Below are 17,680 nucleotides of genomic sequence, written 5' to 3' on the forward strand. Positions count from 1 at the left end.
ACTTTAATTTAAGTATTTATGTAAATCATGAGTTGGTTCCAACGAACAAACACAGAAACTAAATAGAAAAGGTTGTTTATCGCGTATGTCAAATTGGACGTTTATGTTTGTTTTTTAAGGCACATGATACTACTACTACTACTACTACTAATAATAATAATAATAATAATAATAATAATAATAATAATAATAATAAATAGTAATAATAATAAATAGTAATACTACTACTAATAATAATTTAATTTTTGTAATTATTAATATTATTATTAATAATAATAATAATAATAATAATAAATGGTGATACTTATAACAATACTAATATATTATTAATAATACAATTAAAAAGTAACAATGATAAAAATAATAAAAATAATAATAGTATTATTAATAATAATAATAATAATAATAATAATAATAATAATAATAATAATAATAATAATAAATAGTAATGATGATAATACATACAAAACTGGGTTTACAAAGGACAAATACAATGTCAATACTATTTAACCATTTAAGGTACACACCAAGAAAAAAGCAAAGGAACATTTAATTATTTGCATTTTTTTATTGTTTTATTTTATTTACTTATGATAAAATAAAAGAAATAAAAAAAATATAAAAATAAAAAAAAATAATGTGACAATCAATATTAATTTATTTTTTAAATGAGACCTCTACCAAACGGTTGACAACAAGTCACATTAATTTAGTGTTAGTGAGGGTTAGGGTTTCAGCTTGATATATGTATATATATATATATAGCCAATCACTTCTACCAATATATATATATATATATATATTGGTAGAAGTGATTGGCGGCCTTCCACGCTTTTTGGGCCCCACTCTATAAGGCAATCTATTCCTAGGGGTCTATAATTGTGAATCACGTGGACGTGACCGTGTGTGTGTGTGTGTGTGTGTGTGAATGGTCATCATCTGGAAGTGACCACTGCAGTAAACAAAGACGGCCGCAGCAGCAGCAGCAGAGGACATAATAAGAAGACAGTGGTCCTCAAACATGGCAGAAGGTATGTGATGGGAGCTTCTTCTTCTTCTTTCTGTGTGTGTGTGTGTGTGTGTGTGTTGTGTGTGTGAATGGCTGAAGTGGTTTCTGTGTGAGAGGCTGCCCCCCCCCCCTTTTTTTTTTTTTCTTCCTCACATTGTCTTTGGGACTTTTTTCAGGAGGGGGTGGTTGTTCAGCAAGTAAAAAAAATATACCCCCCCCCCCTCACACACACACACACACCTCATTGTTTAGGGGGGTTGCCAGCCCTCTTTTGTTTATCCCCCTCCCTCCACCTCTCTCTCTCTCTCTCTCTCTCTCAGTGTGTGTGTGGCTGCGTTGCATTTTGCACGAAAGTGGCAAACAGTGCGGATTCCCCAGCGTCAGCGTCTTTTTCCTCTTTTTTTTTTTACCCCCAAAAAAGGAGAGAAAGGGAAAAAAAAAGAAAAGTAAAGTGTCGTTTGGGAGTTAATTTTTGACCCACGGTAGAGGTGAAGACATGGGCTCCGTTTCGAACCAGGAATTCCCAGGTGGAGTCATTTAAATTTGCTTCATTTACAACGACTAAATTGACTTTTGTGGCACATTTTTTCTGTCGTGATCTGCAGCCAATGCATCGAAATTTTGTTTAAAAAATACATATATTATATATATATATATATATATATATATATTTAAATGGTAGTTTTTATATGCGTGCGTAAATTGATCTGTATCGAAAAAAAAGAAGTCATCCAGCATGGATCATGTGTAACTTTACGCACACACACACACTCACTCACTCGCTCACACACTCACTCACACACACCGTGTTTTGCCGCAGGAGTGTGTAAGACCGAGGAGGACGAGGGTCCGAGCACCGAGGAGGATTCTCAGTCTCTCCGGGGCGTCGGTATGTGCAAGTGGTTCAACGTGCGCATGGGCTTCGGGTTCCTGTCCATGACCGACAAAGAGGGAGAACCGCTGGAGGAACCGGTCGACGTGTTTGTCCACCAGGTAAGAACGTGTCACGAGACACACACACACACACACACACACTTCCACGTGAACGCAGGTGAAACCTCTTCATTAATGAATGAATGAATGAATCTCACCTGTGTCCAGCGGCCGCTCGTAACTTTACGCACGAGAATAAACGCGCGCACACACGGAGCTAAAATTATCAGCAACTTTGACGCGTTCCAATGCGTGGAATTTTATGAATGTGGAGTTTTGAACGTAAACACTGGTCTGGCGCCACTGGTTTTAAACCGCGTGGCTTTTGTAACACTGCGTAATGCGTGGTTTACGCATTACGCCCCCCCCCCTCCCTCCTCCCCACGTGTTTTTCCTCAATGAGGCTGAAATGGAGTAAATTGTGAATTCTGGCGGAAAAAATCTCGCACACTTTTTTTTTTTTCCACGCACACGCTGACGTCACTGCGTGGGTTATGAATTCATGGTTTGTGTGTGTGTGTGTGTGTGTGTGTGTTCTTGTACTTGCGGCATACTGAGGACCAGTGAGGGTTTTTAACCAACAAAGTGAGGTCGTTTTTACAAAGTTACTTTGTTTTCATTGAAATCACTTCCTTAGGTTGTAAACATGCTATACTCCTCAATTTGGTACAAAAAAACAAAAAAAAAACGTTTTCCAGCACTGGTGTTTCACACACACACTTTTTGCTCTGGGGCACCACCTGCAGACATTTTATGGTACTGCACCCAGTAGTTCTTTATAGGTGTCCTTCGTGAAGTAGATATTTGTAATTGTGTTGATTTATAAAGTGGAAACGCTTTGGTCCTCGCTTTGTCAGCAACCCGGTCCTCGGTATGCAGCAAGCACAAGAATGTGTGTGTGTGTGTGTGAGCTGCGTGAAAGCGGATCCTTTAGCTGTGTAACTGATCGTGTATAGGCTGAAGCTGTGTGTGTGTGTGTGTGGGTGGTCGATGCCCACGCTCACTTTACAGTGGATCGGTTGCACGTCTCGATGATTTCTAACAGTCATGAGCTATTTATGGATCAACATCCATTGAGACGAGGACCTTGGCAGTTAACCATTTTTTATCAAATGTTGTCAGCCATGTTGATCATGTTTTTTGTACTTGCGGCATACTGAGGACCAGTGAGGGGTTTTTAACCAACAAAGTGAGGTCGTTTTTACGAAGCGAGGACATTTTGGGCCCGGTCCTCACTTTGTTTTCATTGAAATCACTTCCTTAGATTGTAAACATGCTATAATCTGTTTGGGTTTTTTTTAACAGAGGTCCTCAGTTTGGTACAAAAAAGTGGTTCCACCTACAGACATTTTATGGTACTGCACCCAGTAATTCTTTATAGATGTCATTCATGAAGTAGATATTTGTACTTGTGTTGATTTATAGGGTGGAAATGCTGGTCCTCAGTATGCGGCAAGTACAAGTGTGTGTGTTTTCAATATGTTAATTGAATATTTTTGGCTTGATCATTTGAGAACTGAGGATTTGAGAATCATTGATGGTATGAATGGTAAAGGCTCACCATTGGCATTTAATGGACACGTCATACATCAACAGAGACCAACGCTATCATTCAGTTGGATATAAAATTAATTGCCAACAGTTTTGGTTCAGTAATTGCTAGTAAGTGCTTATTCTTTGTGGTTTCAGCCTCTTGAATGAGCCAAAATGTATTGTTTTAATTGTTTGTTGTGGTCATTTGAGGGACATCTCAAGGACAATTTGTGGGTTGTGGGGAGCATGCACCCATCTAGATTCGCTGACATTTTCTGGGGTCAAACAATCAATCGATTAATTGCGAAGAACAACTGACAGATTGTTCAACAAAAAATGCCGATTAGTCGACGCAGAGCTGAAAATATTAGCGATACAGGCAAAGATTAAATAAACATCTTACACTTGGGGCAGTTTTCATGATCAGTATTTGTTTTCAAGACATAAGACAAAACAATTATGCTTCATTTTAACGAATAATATATTGGAATAGGAACTCATTCTACTTTAATTTATCACCTTTAGCGCATAAAATGCAGCTCAAAGTGATTATTATTATAGGTCAATGCACAACAAATGAAATGCATGTAGAGAATACGTAAGAATAAATAAACCTAAATATAACTAGATAGATTTTGTAGCGCTGGTGTAAATTCGCCAAAAAACGCCTCCGTTTTCGCGTTCAATCCAAAATGGCGGCCTTCCTGTAGGTTTCACGGGGAAACTTGTCATAGACTTTTATTTAAAGCTCAACCTGATGAACACGTGCGCCAAGTTTCGTTCGTGTACGTTAAACCCCGACAGGAGATTAGCACCAATTAGCGCTTTTATGCGTCACTCTTTAGCCCCTCCCACTTCCAATTTTCCACGCCTTTTCACCAAACCTTTGAAATACGTACATTTTCAATATGTGAGTTTTTGGGCATGTGAAAGGCCTCAAAAATGCGATTCATTTGCCAGAATAATAATAATAACTCTTTCAGTTTCAATAGGTTTCTTGCACGAACCTTAATAAGTAAACTGAATCCATTCAAACGGCATTTGTGAACATGCGATTTGACGTTTTCTTCGCAGCTCATTCGGGTTTGTGCTAAGCCCCTTGCTTACCTTTTTTTTTTTTTTTTGTCTTTTTAAAGTGTTAATGGTGAAGTGGGAGGTGTAGAGCCTGTGGTGGTGGTGGGGGTGAGGTGACCCCACCCCTCTTCCTCGCCGTCTGATAAGAGAAAGGCTTAGCATGTGAATGAGAAGGAGACTCCACGAGCTGCTCATTCATCTCGCAGTTCCTGTCATAAAGTGATTAAGGGGGATCTTTGTTGTGTTGTAAAAGCTTTCAAGAGCAAACGGAGAGGGAGAGAAATAGGGGGGGGGGGGGGGGGGTTGCAGGCTTCGCTTTGGGCAAATTTTCCCTCGTCCACATCACCACAATGACTCCGCTCTGCAGGCTACGTCTCTCTCTCTCACCAAAAAGTGCATTTCCCTCACCTTGAAGATTGATTTTTAGTCTATATTCGTGCATACAGTCGTCCGGTTCGTTCTCTTAGCGCCTCCGTGTTCCTGACGATGCAAACAGAGATGTAACCCACAGGAAGTCAGCGCTCGATTAGTCATTTTTTTGCAAAGTACGAGTTGAACCGGGGACTGAAACCTACAGTTAACCAAAGCATACACAGCATTTCCTTTGAGCCTCCCTTACTTCAGTGATCACAGGCTACTGTGATCAGTCAAATTTAACTGCTTATGAAACCATAAGTCATCACTTAAATTTAATTTATACCCCTTTAAACACTGAAACAAAGTAGTAAGACCTTCTGGTTATCAACACGTGTATCTGCAAGAAACAATGAAAGCTACATATTATGTTTAACTAGATTAATCGATCACCAAATTAATCGTCAACTATTGTTTTTCTGATTTGCAGCTTCTTAAGTGTGAAAAGAGCTGCAACTAACGATTATTTTCGATTAATCGATGAATCGTTTGGTCCATAAAATGTTAAAAACGTTGATCAGTGTTTGTCAAAGCTGGAAATTATGATGTTCTAGAAAGTCTTTGCTTTGTTCACAAACTAAAATCTATTCAATTTTAATGATTTCTTTGTTTACGTGGAGCAAAGAAACCAAGGAAATATTCACATTCAAGAAGCTAAGAAGCTTTTTTTTCATTATTAAAACAAGATTCCTGATTAATCTTGTTTTAATAATGAAAAAAAAGCTTCAAACCGATTATCGAATTATCAAAATAGTTGGCGTTTCAGCTTTAAATGTGAACACGTTCTGGTTTCTTTAGTCCATATAACGTATAAATCATTAAAACCTGAATGAAGAACATCTGAGAACATCATTGTTTCCACGTTTGAATAACACTGATTCACATTTTTCAACATTTTTCTGACTTTTTATGGACCAATCGATGATTCTATTAATCAACTCTAGTGAAGTCGATCAGAATGTGTATTTGTTCTGATTTTAGTGTGGAGGATATCATGATGTCTTAAGGCAATAAGATGGAAAAATACAGTATTTGGAGCCAGTAAATGCCATTAGTTCCATTTACTCCTGCATCAGTCTGGCGTTTGTGACCTGAATGTTTGGGTGAAGAGATCTAATTGCATTTTTTTACCTGACAGATATCACTAAATCTCTAGTTAAATATGAATTGTATGGTGAATTGGATCACGTATTCCATTCTAGCAATGCTGCTGAGAAAATGTCTTAAATAAGTTGTACATATTTGAATACAGCAAGTTTCCAGGATTATTCAGACTTCTTCAACCAAAATAAAAGCATGTCACCAACTGGACTGGAACGCTTTTTTTTACAAACGCCACCTCAGAGCGCCGTCTTGAGGCTTCAAACGAGTTCAAAGAATACTTATGACACAGTCGACTCGCTGTGTTTGCTCTTACTTCATCCGTCCGGCGACTCGCTTCCTTTCTCTGTCACTAAAAATGTTCGCCGCACGAGTGTCAATGATGGATGTTAAAGGGGGGGGTTATGGCGATGCAAAAAAAAAAAAAAAAAAAGGCCTCGGGCCTGAAATTAGTGGCCGCGTGTCGAGGAAAATGAACTCCCAGGGTCCACCAGCCCTTTGTGCGGGTGGACAATAGAGCCATGCATCCAAATGAGGCGGCCCTCAGCCGTGACCGAGCCCCTCTTTGTCGGAGGAGCACCCCTGCTATTGTCCCCTCGCTGCTCTGATGTCTTTCTCTGCCTCACAGCTTCCTCACACATTAATGACAGAGGTTACAGTAGAGCCCCGCCGTTAAGGCCTCAAACGTGTCATGAATGTCAGTGAAAAGGCCCCACTCTGGGTCCTATACCTGCATATATATGTGTGTGTGTGTGTTAATATGATGTAGGGCATGTGGCTGGTGAGAGTCCGTTATGGGGGTGGGGAAGGTCACACATGGGAGAGGAAGTGGGTTAACGGTCACCAGAGTGTAGAGAGACAGAGGTCTGATGGGAGTGGGGTTCTGTTTGACGTCCGCGTTGCCACTCGAACGTCATCGCTCGCCAATTTGTAGCAGAATAAACAGTTTATTGACATAAAATATCTCAACTTTTTTGCCGGGGGGAAGAATCGCAGCACATAACCCTGCGATTTTCCATGCGAGACGCATAGAAATAAGCCGTTGGTGTCCAAATGTGGGTAATCGACATCACTTTTTACTGCATTCAGCTCTGATTGGCCTTAGTGGGAACACAAGACATTGGTGCACATGCAAATGTCTTCATCCTAAGTTTTGGCAACAATGGCAATTACCTCATTTCTAGCACAGCACTATGATGCACGTCATTAGCCCTGAATGTTTGTGGAGAACTTCCGTCATAAATTCTGATTCAATGAAAGGTTGATTGAAAGGGGAACAGAAGTAAAAGATATGAAATATTTGTTTGTTGACGTAACAACAAAGAGTTATACCTCGCTATACAGACACTATTCATCCGTGGGGTTATTGCTAGAAAGACGGCAAGGTAAACTCTGTCTAGTGTTCTCCAAGGTCAAAACTTTAATGCTTGCACTTTGGTTGTAATGAATACATTTTAAAAATTCACATCTGAATAAATTGGAACAATCCGTATGTTTACATGACTTAAGAAAACATGTATTATTATGTTAGTCCAGCTAAAGCCAGAATTTAAATATTTAAATGTAATAAATACCATTTTAAATTTCAATTTCAATTCTATTTAAATTATATTTGCATGTATACATTTAATCAGACCCAAACAAACTTAAGGCCACATTACACTTCTATACAACTGCGTAACCACGGAGACCCCTCGAGCCTTCATACTTCTCCGTCGTGGTGCCGGATACGTGCTGCAATTTCCCGCCCGATCAGTAGGGGTCGCTACGCAGGGGTTGTTGTGCTTTTGGCTACAGTGAGCAATGGCGTCCGAGAGAGAAAGACTGTTGAATAACATTGAAACAGCGGCCGTTTTTCTCACCTGAAACAAATATTTTTCTGTTTCCCAGAATGCAGTTTTAAGATAATTTGAGGTGAGAAATTAGCCATTTAGAGTCTAAACACGTGCTGTGTGTGTTAAGATACGACGCATTTGTAGTTTGGCAGCGACGTTGTCGGCGGTGATCAGCTCCGCCTCTGTGGACGCTCGGTGCGCACTGTGAGCCGGCACAGAGCAGCGTTAGCTCGGCCTGTCCTGAGGACCAATGGTGCACAACATGGTACCGATTAGCTGTCAGTTAAAGTCGTTTTTAGTCTGCGATAGGTCAGCCAGAGCTAATACTAGCACACTTAAAGGGGATTTATCGCCACCTAGAGTTGTGAAGGTGGGCACACTTAGCTAATGCTCATATATAGTCCCATTAAATGGTGTAGTGTCTCTACAACTTATCTTAATGGAAAAATGGTAAAAAGGGTGTCTTCGAGATTCACGGTGAATTCCGTTTATAATCGAAGCGTGGGCATTTCCAAGGTCAGGGAAACTGGGAGCAACCTCGGCAACCAAGATGGCTACCACCATGCAAACACGGCCACTTAAAACTTTAATACTACCTCTGTAGTGTTTATTTCACAGCATGATACAAAATACCACGTAGTGTTGTGGGGTTTTTTTTTTTCAAAACAAGTTCTTTTTAGACCCGTAGTGACGTATAAATAAAATTAAATGGGTTTTTAATAATTTGGTACCTAGGAAATCTCAAATGGCGAGAGAACGCCTAGATATCTCTTTCCTAAAACCTCTGTAATTTCACTCTGCTTCACTTCAACAGCATCAGACTTTGCACAGCTCATGTCCACGTGTTGTTACATGACCTCCATGTGTTTTTAAGCTCCTACTGCGTATTTTAAAGGTGATATTTGCTTTAAAATGCAATATCTTTTTAGGCGAGAGAAAAAAATCCTTCAGTTGTGCTGTGTTCCAAATGCATTTACTCTGACACAGTGACATCTACAGTGAAACTTACACCTCTGGTGGAATCTCACGAGTGTTATCTGTAGTTTGATACCGAGATAATTCACATAGAGCGTGTAACTGCTGAGATTTACTCTATTTAGTTTGGGCATGTCATTTTCGAGCAGGGACTCCAAAAAGAGGGTCAGAGAAGAAGTGGTTAACAGAAAGAAAACCCTTGATTTTAGGTGGCATTTTTTTTTCCATAAAATGAAAGAGCCCATTAGGTCTGAATTGGTTAATAAAATGTAAGGGATTTTCAATGTTGTGTTTCGGTGTTTCATCCTTAAAAGCACATCTTGCAAAAGCGGTTTCCATCCTTGGACATCCTCATTTCTTTGGAGAGGTGATCGGCACTTGTATCAACATGGACCAAAAGGTCAGTTTAGGTGAACAATGAATGAAAATGCAGGTAAACAGGGGGGTTCAGGCTCGTGTTTGCTTTCTTGCTCCAACAACTGCTTCTATTGTTCCTCCGTTGAGCCTCTGCAATGTTGTCATATATCAATTTATGTTGCATATTTAAGCATTATAAGCAAATACATAGTCATTACAATCAAAGGGGGCCATCAATCATTTGCGCTGTCCCTTGACTTTAATCTTTTATGTCTCTCTGCCAAACAACCATCCAAGGAATGTCTCCCTGACCCCCCCCAACCTCCCAGAGAAGCCCTCCTGCCTTCTCACCCCACCCCCACCCCCCGCACTAACCCCTGCATCCTGCAGTTTTTAGGGTTAGTGGTGATGGTCAGTGTGTTAGTCGAACTATGTGATGTGGGTGGGAAGAGGGTGGGGGAAGTCGTGTGGAATGCTGTTCCTCCGGAGGGGGGGGGGGGGGGGGGTGGGGGGTAAGGGGGGGATGGGTTGAAGGTTATCCTCATCAGCTTTAACTCTCACGCAGCAAAATCAACAAAAAAAATGGTAAAGCAGCATCAAGGAAATGGTTGTAGCAGGGCAGAGAGTTTACAGACCTAGGACAGCTTTTGTAGTGTTTGTCTGTTTATCAGGTGAGACTTAATAATGACCTGAGTAAACAAGACGCCTGATAAGTGCTATCACTCGATTGGTATCTCGGTGAAGAATGGGCTGGTGGGTGTGGCCTGGTTCTCAAGGTTCAAAGTCCTTCCACTGCTTCAGTGTGGAGGGGGATTTGAAAAAGTCAAACGACGATACATGTGGAAATAACTGCAGTGTTTTTCTTTTCTTCTAAATATTGGTATTGGGGCCAATTCCAATTCCTATCTTAACCCTCAAGCTCAACCCTTAATCTTAACTGGCCCTCAAAACCAAGTGTTGAGGGTTATTTTGTCACTTAGAAATGGGACACCCCCTTAAATGCAGATATGTCTTCAGACTGTAGGGGGCAGAATAACGCGAAAGCTCCGTCCAGTCTGTCAACTCCCAAAAAGAAGAAGAAGAAGAACACATTTACGTCAGGATTATTTATTACGATCCGTTTGTCAGTCAAGTTATTAGGTTGTCAGTTAGTTATAAGATGATACCCATACAAATTGCGATGTATGAGACACGATCGCTTTACCTCACCGGCCGGCTATTGACAAAAGATCGTAAAATAAAAAATAAACGTTACGCAACAATGACGTCAGTAATCCATAATATGGGCCTAAACTAAGATAATACAATGGTTTTCATCATTTTTATATCTCTATTAACAAAGAAAATACTTCATTTGTAGCGTACTCGTTTCGCTGCTTTCGAAGCCATCTTTGTTTTGTCAAAACACGCAATGCATTCTGGGTAGCCCTTGCTCTCAAGGGTGGTCGTGGAAAATCTCAATATTGAGGGCGATACAGCCCTTAAACTTGGCCCTCAACTTAATTTTTCTGAGAATCGAGACAGCACTTGGACTAGAGGGAGCGCATTTTTGAGATTGAGGGTTAAGATTGAGGGTTAAGCAAGGAATTGGAATTCACCCATATTCTGCCCCCGATTGGTCTTTGTGACTAGAAACAATGTCAAAATTGTTTGCTGCATCCTCTATGACAATTAACATAGTTGTACATAGTTAGCATTTGTGAACTCGTTGATTCAAACAACGGTTTTGAATCTAGGCTACGAATGAATTACTTAATTGGTCGTCAACTATTTTGATAATCGATTTATCAGTTTGTAAGGAAAATTGGACACTCTACATCCACAGTAGGTGTGAGCGTGAGTGGTTGTTTGACTCTATGTGGCCCTGCGATGGACTATTCCACTGTCCAGGGTGTACTGCGGTTATCGCCCTATGTCAGCTGAGATTGGCACAGCTCCCCCCACGCCCCCTATGTGGAGGATAAAGCGGTAGAAAGTGGATGGATGGATTATTTTAAACTGACATTTGAGAACACCGTTATTTTGAGGTTTGTGAAACAACATTTTCCCAAAGTTTCTGGCACTTCGGGGACCAAACAACTCCTAGATTAATTGAGAACATAATCTACAGATTGATCAATTAGGACAACAAAAACAGTTGTAGCCATAACAGACATTTGTAACACAACATTACTACAGTTTTTGAACCAAAATATAAGTAAATGTATAACAATCTTACTGGGAGTAGAACAGAAATGGTTGATATTTTCTGACTTTATCTCACGTAATAAAAACAGTTTATCATTCAATAATCTATTACAGAGTGATCATCGATCTGGAGTCTGACAGTAGCTCAGTGGTAGAGCGAGTCGTCTTTCAAATGCAAGGTTGTGGGTTTGATTCCTGGCTAGTGTACATGCGACGGGCCCTTGGGAAAGACACATAGGGTTAAGTGTAAGACCCAAATTAAGGAAAACCTAAAAAAGTATAATAATAAATTGACCTTGCAAATGTTGTTGTAGGAGGACTTTGATGCAGAAATCAAAGAGTTTTTTTTTGTTTTACTCACTTTGTCTGAACAACAATTCAGAGTTATTATCATTACACATTAGTCATATTGTTGTGAAATCATTTGTTATAAATAAATAAATAAAACAGGATAAAACTCTAGTGAAAGAGTTAGTGAAAGTCCTAAAAACTCTGAAAAGCAAAGGCGATCATCACACTTGCTGCATTGTGTGTTGGTGAATCCTTTATTGCAGCATCCTCTCCCTGTCTTCATGTCCTTGTGTACATCCAATAGCAGGTGTGCACATCTCTTGGATGGTCTCTTCTGAGCATTCAGAGGACTTCATGATGTCACCGTCTGTGTTGCTGGGCTCTCTTTGCCTGAAGATGAAATCCAGACCAGAACAATCTGCGTTGGGACTGATGAAATATTTTTTTTCGGTCAGCGACGCCCGTCACTGGGCACGGAGCGTTTGTGTGTTTTTGGCTCGATGTCCACGTAATGATCAGCTGGACAGACTATGGGTGGTTGGTTTTCTTTGTCCACTTGTTGACGGACTTCTTCATCTGAGTCTTCATCAGTGTCATCGAGTTCCATCTCAACTTCACTCTCTGCAGTTTGGATGATATCAATCACATCCTGCACACTGTATCACGGCTCTCTCCTTGTTGGTGTCATTCTGGAAATAAAATAGCAATGAATTAACATGTATAATGACATAGGTTTTCTAGAGATAAAACTTTTAAATCAGTCAAATTTTACCAGAACACAACACAAGGGTATAATGTATACTGTTCATGTATAAAGAAAATCCTGTTTCAGGCAGTGGTGTTGTGGAGGGAATACAACCCGTTTGTGTCCACTACAATATGTAACGAGCTCTAAATGAAATGTGATGCATCTATTCCACAATAACTAAATATGTACATGCTCTAGACCAGGGGTCTGCAACCTGCGGCTCCAGAGCCTCATGTGGCTCATCAGCTCCTCTGCAGTGGCTCCTTGAAGCTTTGAAGAAAAAGGTTTTTCATATTTTTTGACACTTTATTGTAGAGATAAAGGCGTGTATGAAAGTGTTTTGATATTCTGTGCATGTTACATTCCAATGCGATATTAACAAACCTCTCTGAAAGCCATTAAATTTAAGTAATGTGTACATGAAGAAGTACACATTTGGAGTCCTGTGCATTTTTAGATCCATGTACGTATGCCAGGCAGGTTTTCTCAGTCACAAACTACATAAAATCGTTTTATTTCAAATGTCATAAATGGGACAAACTGTAGTTCCTTAAATATAGTGTATATGTAAAACTTTATACATGATATTAACTCAATTTTAAGATTCAAATAGGTTTTTTTTGTGGCTCCAGATTAATTGCATTTGGGTGGAGAAATGACAAAATGGGCTCTTTTCATTCTAAAGGTTGCAGACCCCTGCTCTAGACATTGTAATAACAACCAAGAAAATATGAAAGACAATTTACTTACTTTAATCTGATGAATCCAGTCCAATGAAACAAAGAGTTTTTTGTTCGGATGAAATCTTGAAAAGTTGTGTGCGTTCATGGCCGTAAAGCGGGACTTATAAACAAATGTACCATCCACTAACATTGTTAGACTGAAAAATAGAACCCAATGACTATGTACACGTGGTAAATACAAAGAGATAAAATATAATACATAGTTTTTTGGGATGTCTAAAGGTAACAGTGGGTCTTACAGGGTTAACCCTGCATTGTTGCTGGCATCGTTTGAATGTGTACGAAAGATGTGCGATAGAAAAATGTGCAATCTTTTCAGTCCTAACTCATTCGAATTGTAGACTTCTTTTACTTCTGGTGCTCAATTCCTTTTTGGTCTGTGCTTCGTTTTCCAGAGCAAACTGCACATGGAGGGTTTCCGCAGCCTGAAGGAGGGCGAGGCGGTCGAGTTCACCTTCAAGAAGTCGTCGAAGGGCCTGGAGTCTCAGCAGGTCACGGGGCCGGGAGGCAGCCACTGTGTGGGCAGCGAGCGAAGACCCAAAGGCAAGAAGCACCAGAAGAGGCGTTCGAAGGGAGACAGGTGAGACGAAAAAAACGATATCCGATGGTTGACGGAGGACAATCTGATGGATCAATCGGTCATTTGTAAATCACACTGGGTTGTGTTTTGTGACTTGTGCTAATGCAAATACAATTAATATTTATTTAACTAGAGTTTGTCTTTGAAACGGAATAGTGTGTGTGTTCTGTGTGGACACACATTAGGATTTGAAAGGTTCACAACAATTTTATGGAGACAATTTGAAGAGTCTTCAACCCAGTTAAGGCCACATTATACATCTCCGACTGCGTAATGCGTTATCCGTCCGCGTCACCACGTAGACCACTCGAGCCTTTATACTTCTGCGTCGTGGTGACGGATAGGCGCTGCAATTTCCCCGCCCGATCAGTAGGGGGTCGCTGCGCAAAGTTGTTGTGCTTTTGGCTACAGTGAGCAATGGCGTCCGAGGGAGAAAGACTGTTGTTGTTGTTGTTGAAACAGTGGCCGTTTGTCACTTTTCTGTGTCCCGGGAACGCAGTTTTAATTCAGTTGTGTTCAGCTCCGCCTCTGTGGACGCTCGGTGCTCACTGTGAGCCGGGCACAGAGCGGCTTCGCTCGGCCTTGTCCCGAGGACCAATCGCAGCTCTTGCCGTCTCCGTTGTCCCTTGACGGAGTGACGGACACTTAAAAAAATATTCCGTGCAGCCAGGGAGACGACGCAGAGGCTCTACGACAGGTTCTGCGTCGACGCAGAGGACTCTGCGAAAGCCTACGCAGAGCACTTTACGCAGGAGTATAAGGAGTCAAGGACTTGATTTAAGATGAGTCATGAATCATGAGTCTCAAAATTACAATCAAACTCAACACCTACAGGTGATCTTTGAATAGCACTATAAATGTGTACCATACTATGCATTTGAAATTAAAGGGATAGTTCGGAATTTTGAACATAAGACCTATTTTCCAACTCAGCCGGTGTGATGGAGACGTCTGGAGACGTTTTCAAGAAATTTCATTCAGTTCTTCTTGTTGCCGAGTTCGCTGATGCTATGGCTAGCGCAAGTCAATGGTACGAGTTAGCATGGCATTAAAAACACTCGTACCGACTCCACAGTTCCCCGAGGCAAATCGATCGTAACGGCAGACTATCGACGTACTTATCTGTGTTGGTAGAATAATATTTGAAAACAACTTCGTACATTTGCTTCCATATCACACATCTGTAGATAAGTGTCAGTCAAACTGAAAATAATCATCGGGGAAACTAAAAATGCAAAGGGAAAAAAAAACAAAAAAAACTGGAGATTTATGTTTTTGACAGCAACAGATCATGCACGATGGGATTTTTTATTTATTTATTTAAAAAAAAAAACCCTCAACAGTCAACAAACAATCATTGTTGTACCACTTTGGATTAGATACACAATAGTGTTTTAGTTCTTCTCCGTTTTGCTTCCTCTTCCTCGACCCCCATCTCCAGCCCATAGCAGGGGTCACAGCAGCAGCTTGATGTGTGACCTGGATCAATAACTGTTTAAATCTGCAGCCCCAAGTGAATTCACACCCAATGACTCTCTCTTTCTTTCTCTCGCTCTCTCTTCCCTAAACCTAATAATCCACCTCTACCGACGTGATTTGTGACTTAATCTAATCATTCCAACGTCACAATTGTAAGAGCATAAACAAGTTGTGTTTTACGCACACCGTCATTTTTCTTTGGAACAAAAATATTCATGAAAAATATGAGCTGATTTTAAGAATTCATGACCTCAGTTATAAGTTTTTTGTCTTAAAACAAGATAAAAACACTAAATCTAAGGGGAAATATACTCAAAACAAGTGAAATGATCTGTCAAAGCAGCAAGATATTTTCACTTGACAAGATTTCTTAAGTTAAGATTGTTAAATCTAGAAATAAGCATGTCTACAGAGGTGTTTGGAAGTCTTAAAATAAGGTTGTTTTAAGATGAAATTACTTAAAAAGGAACATTTTACGGCCTCAAAATAAGTTGGATATACTAAATATAAGCATAAAATGCTGGTTTTAATATGGGATTTCTTAAAAATCTTCTTTTTACAGCCTGAAAACGACTGAAATATACTAAATATAAGCATAAAAATGCTGGTTTTAAGACGAGATTACTTAAAAAGGAACTTTTTACAGCCTAGAAATAAGTGAAATGTTCTAAATTTAAGCAGAAATGCTGGTTTTAAGATGAGATTACTTAAAAATCTTTTTACAGCCTGAATACAAGTGAAATATACTAAATATAAGCACAAAATGCTGGTTTTAAGATGGGATTACTTAAAAATCTTCTTTTTACAGCCTGAAAACGACTGAAATATATTAAATATGAGCATAAAAATGCTTGTTTTAAGACGAGATTACTTAAAAAGGAACTTTTTACAGCCTAGAAATAAGTGAAATTTTCTAAATTTAAGCAGAAATGCTGGTTTTAAGATGAGATTACTTAAAAATCTTCTTTTTACAGCCTGAAAACAAGTGAAATATACTAAACATAAGCATAAAAATGCTGGTTTTAAGACGAGATTACTTAAAAAGGAACTTTTTACAGCCTTTGAAACAAGTGAAATATACTAAATATAAGCAGAAATGCTGGTTTTAATATGGGATTACTTAAAAAGGAACTTTTTACAGCCTAGAAATAGGTGAAATGTTCTAAATTTAAGCAGAAATGCTGGTTTTAATATGGGATTACTTAAAAATCTTCTTTTTACAGCCTGAAAACAAGTGAAATATACTAAATATAAGCATAAAATGTTGGTTTTAATATGGGATTACTTCAAAAGGAACATTTTGCAGCCTTTGAAACAAGTGAAATATACTAAATATAAGCATAAAAATGCTGGTTTTAAGACGAGATTACTTAAAAAGGAACTTTTTACAGCCTAGAAATAAGTGACATGTTCTAAATTTAAGCAGAAATGCTGGTTTTAAAATTAGATTACTTAAAAATCTTCTTTTTACAGCCTGAAAACGACTGAAATATACTAAATATAAGCATAAGAATGCTGGTTTTAAGACGAGATTACTTAAAAAGGAACTTTTTACAGCTTAGAAATTAGTGAAATGTTCTAAATTTAAGCAGAAATGCTGGTTTTAAGATGAGATTACTTAAAAAGGAACATTTTTGCAGCCTTGAAATAAGTGAAATATAGTAAATATAAGCAGTTACAAACAAAATCTTTCCTACTTTTAGAAAATTGAGCTTAAGATTAGTTATGAAAAATATTACATTTAGAGAAAAATAGTTCAGTATTAGTGAAGAAACGACTAAGCTCCGTCTTAATCCGAGCAGGTTTATCTTGAAACGAGGCTAACCAAAAACCTGTCCTTATCTTATCACAACCAGAATGACTAATAAGAGCGTTCAACATTTATTTTAAAACACTCAACATATTCCTATTGATAGTGAAAAAGGGGGGGAAAGAAAGCTGAGCAAGGCCCTGATTTTTGGGGCCATTCTTTGAATATCAACGTAGCATGGGGTGGGTAAGGGTTAGAGGTGTATCAACTTCACCTCTGCTGTCAGTTGTGATTAGAGCCAGAGTGAAGTCGGTGTGAGAACAGAGATCAGTAACCGCCTCAAAGAGTCCTGTGAGGCCTGTGAGGCCTGTGAGGTCCTGCTGGGGTTCAATAATTCTCTCTGGACCACACTGATCCATGGATAAGATATTGTTCCCCCTCGAGCATATTTAATTATGCAGCACAAATTGGTGATATATATATATTTATATATATATATATACACACACACAGACCGTGCAATCGTTGTAGGCTACCATTACATTTGTTGTTTTTGCAATGCTACAATGACATGATTTTCTGATGGAACACATTCGGGAAAACACAGGAAACATGTACGCAATTTTTAAACGTTTATATATATATATGTGTGTGTGTATATATATATATAT

General features: G+C 39.2%; 1 protein-coding gene across 1 annotated transcript in view; it reads left to right on the forward strand.

Annotated features, from left to right (window-relative positions):
* Positions 1-1,505: 1,505 nt before the first annotated feature.
* The window catches only part of lin28aa (lin-28 homolog Aa), a gene marked incomplete at both ends in the record, with an annotated part of 19,540 nt that continues 3,365 nt past the window's right edge, over positions 1,506-17,680 (forward strand). Inside the window, 3 exons of the mRNA XM_083910115.1 lie at positions 1,506-1,536; positions 1,830-2,002; positions 13,596-13,780. Coding sequence (XP_083766241.1) covers positions 1,506-1,536; positions 1,830-2,002; positions 13,596-13,780 — 389 coding nt within the window. The remainder of the gene's footprint in view (positions 1,537-1,829; positions 2,003-13,595; positions 13,781-17,680) is intronic.

The sequence above is a fragment of the Microchirus variegatus genome (assembly GCF_963457635.1).
Source record: "Microchirus variegatus genome assembly, chromosome: 2".
Lineage (NCBI taxonomy): Eukaryota > Metazoa > Chordata > Actinopteri > Pleuronectiformes > Soleidae > Microchirus > Microchirus variegatus.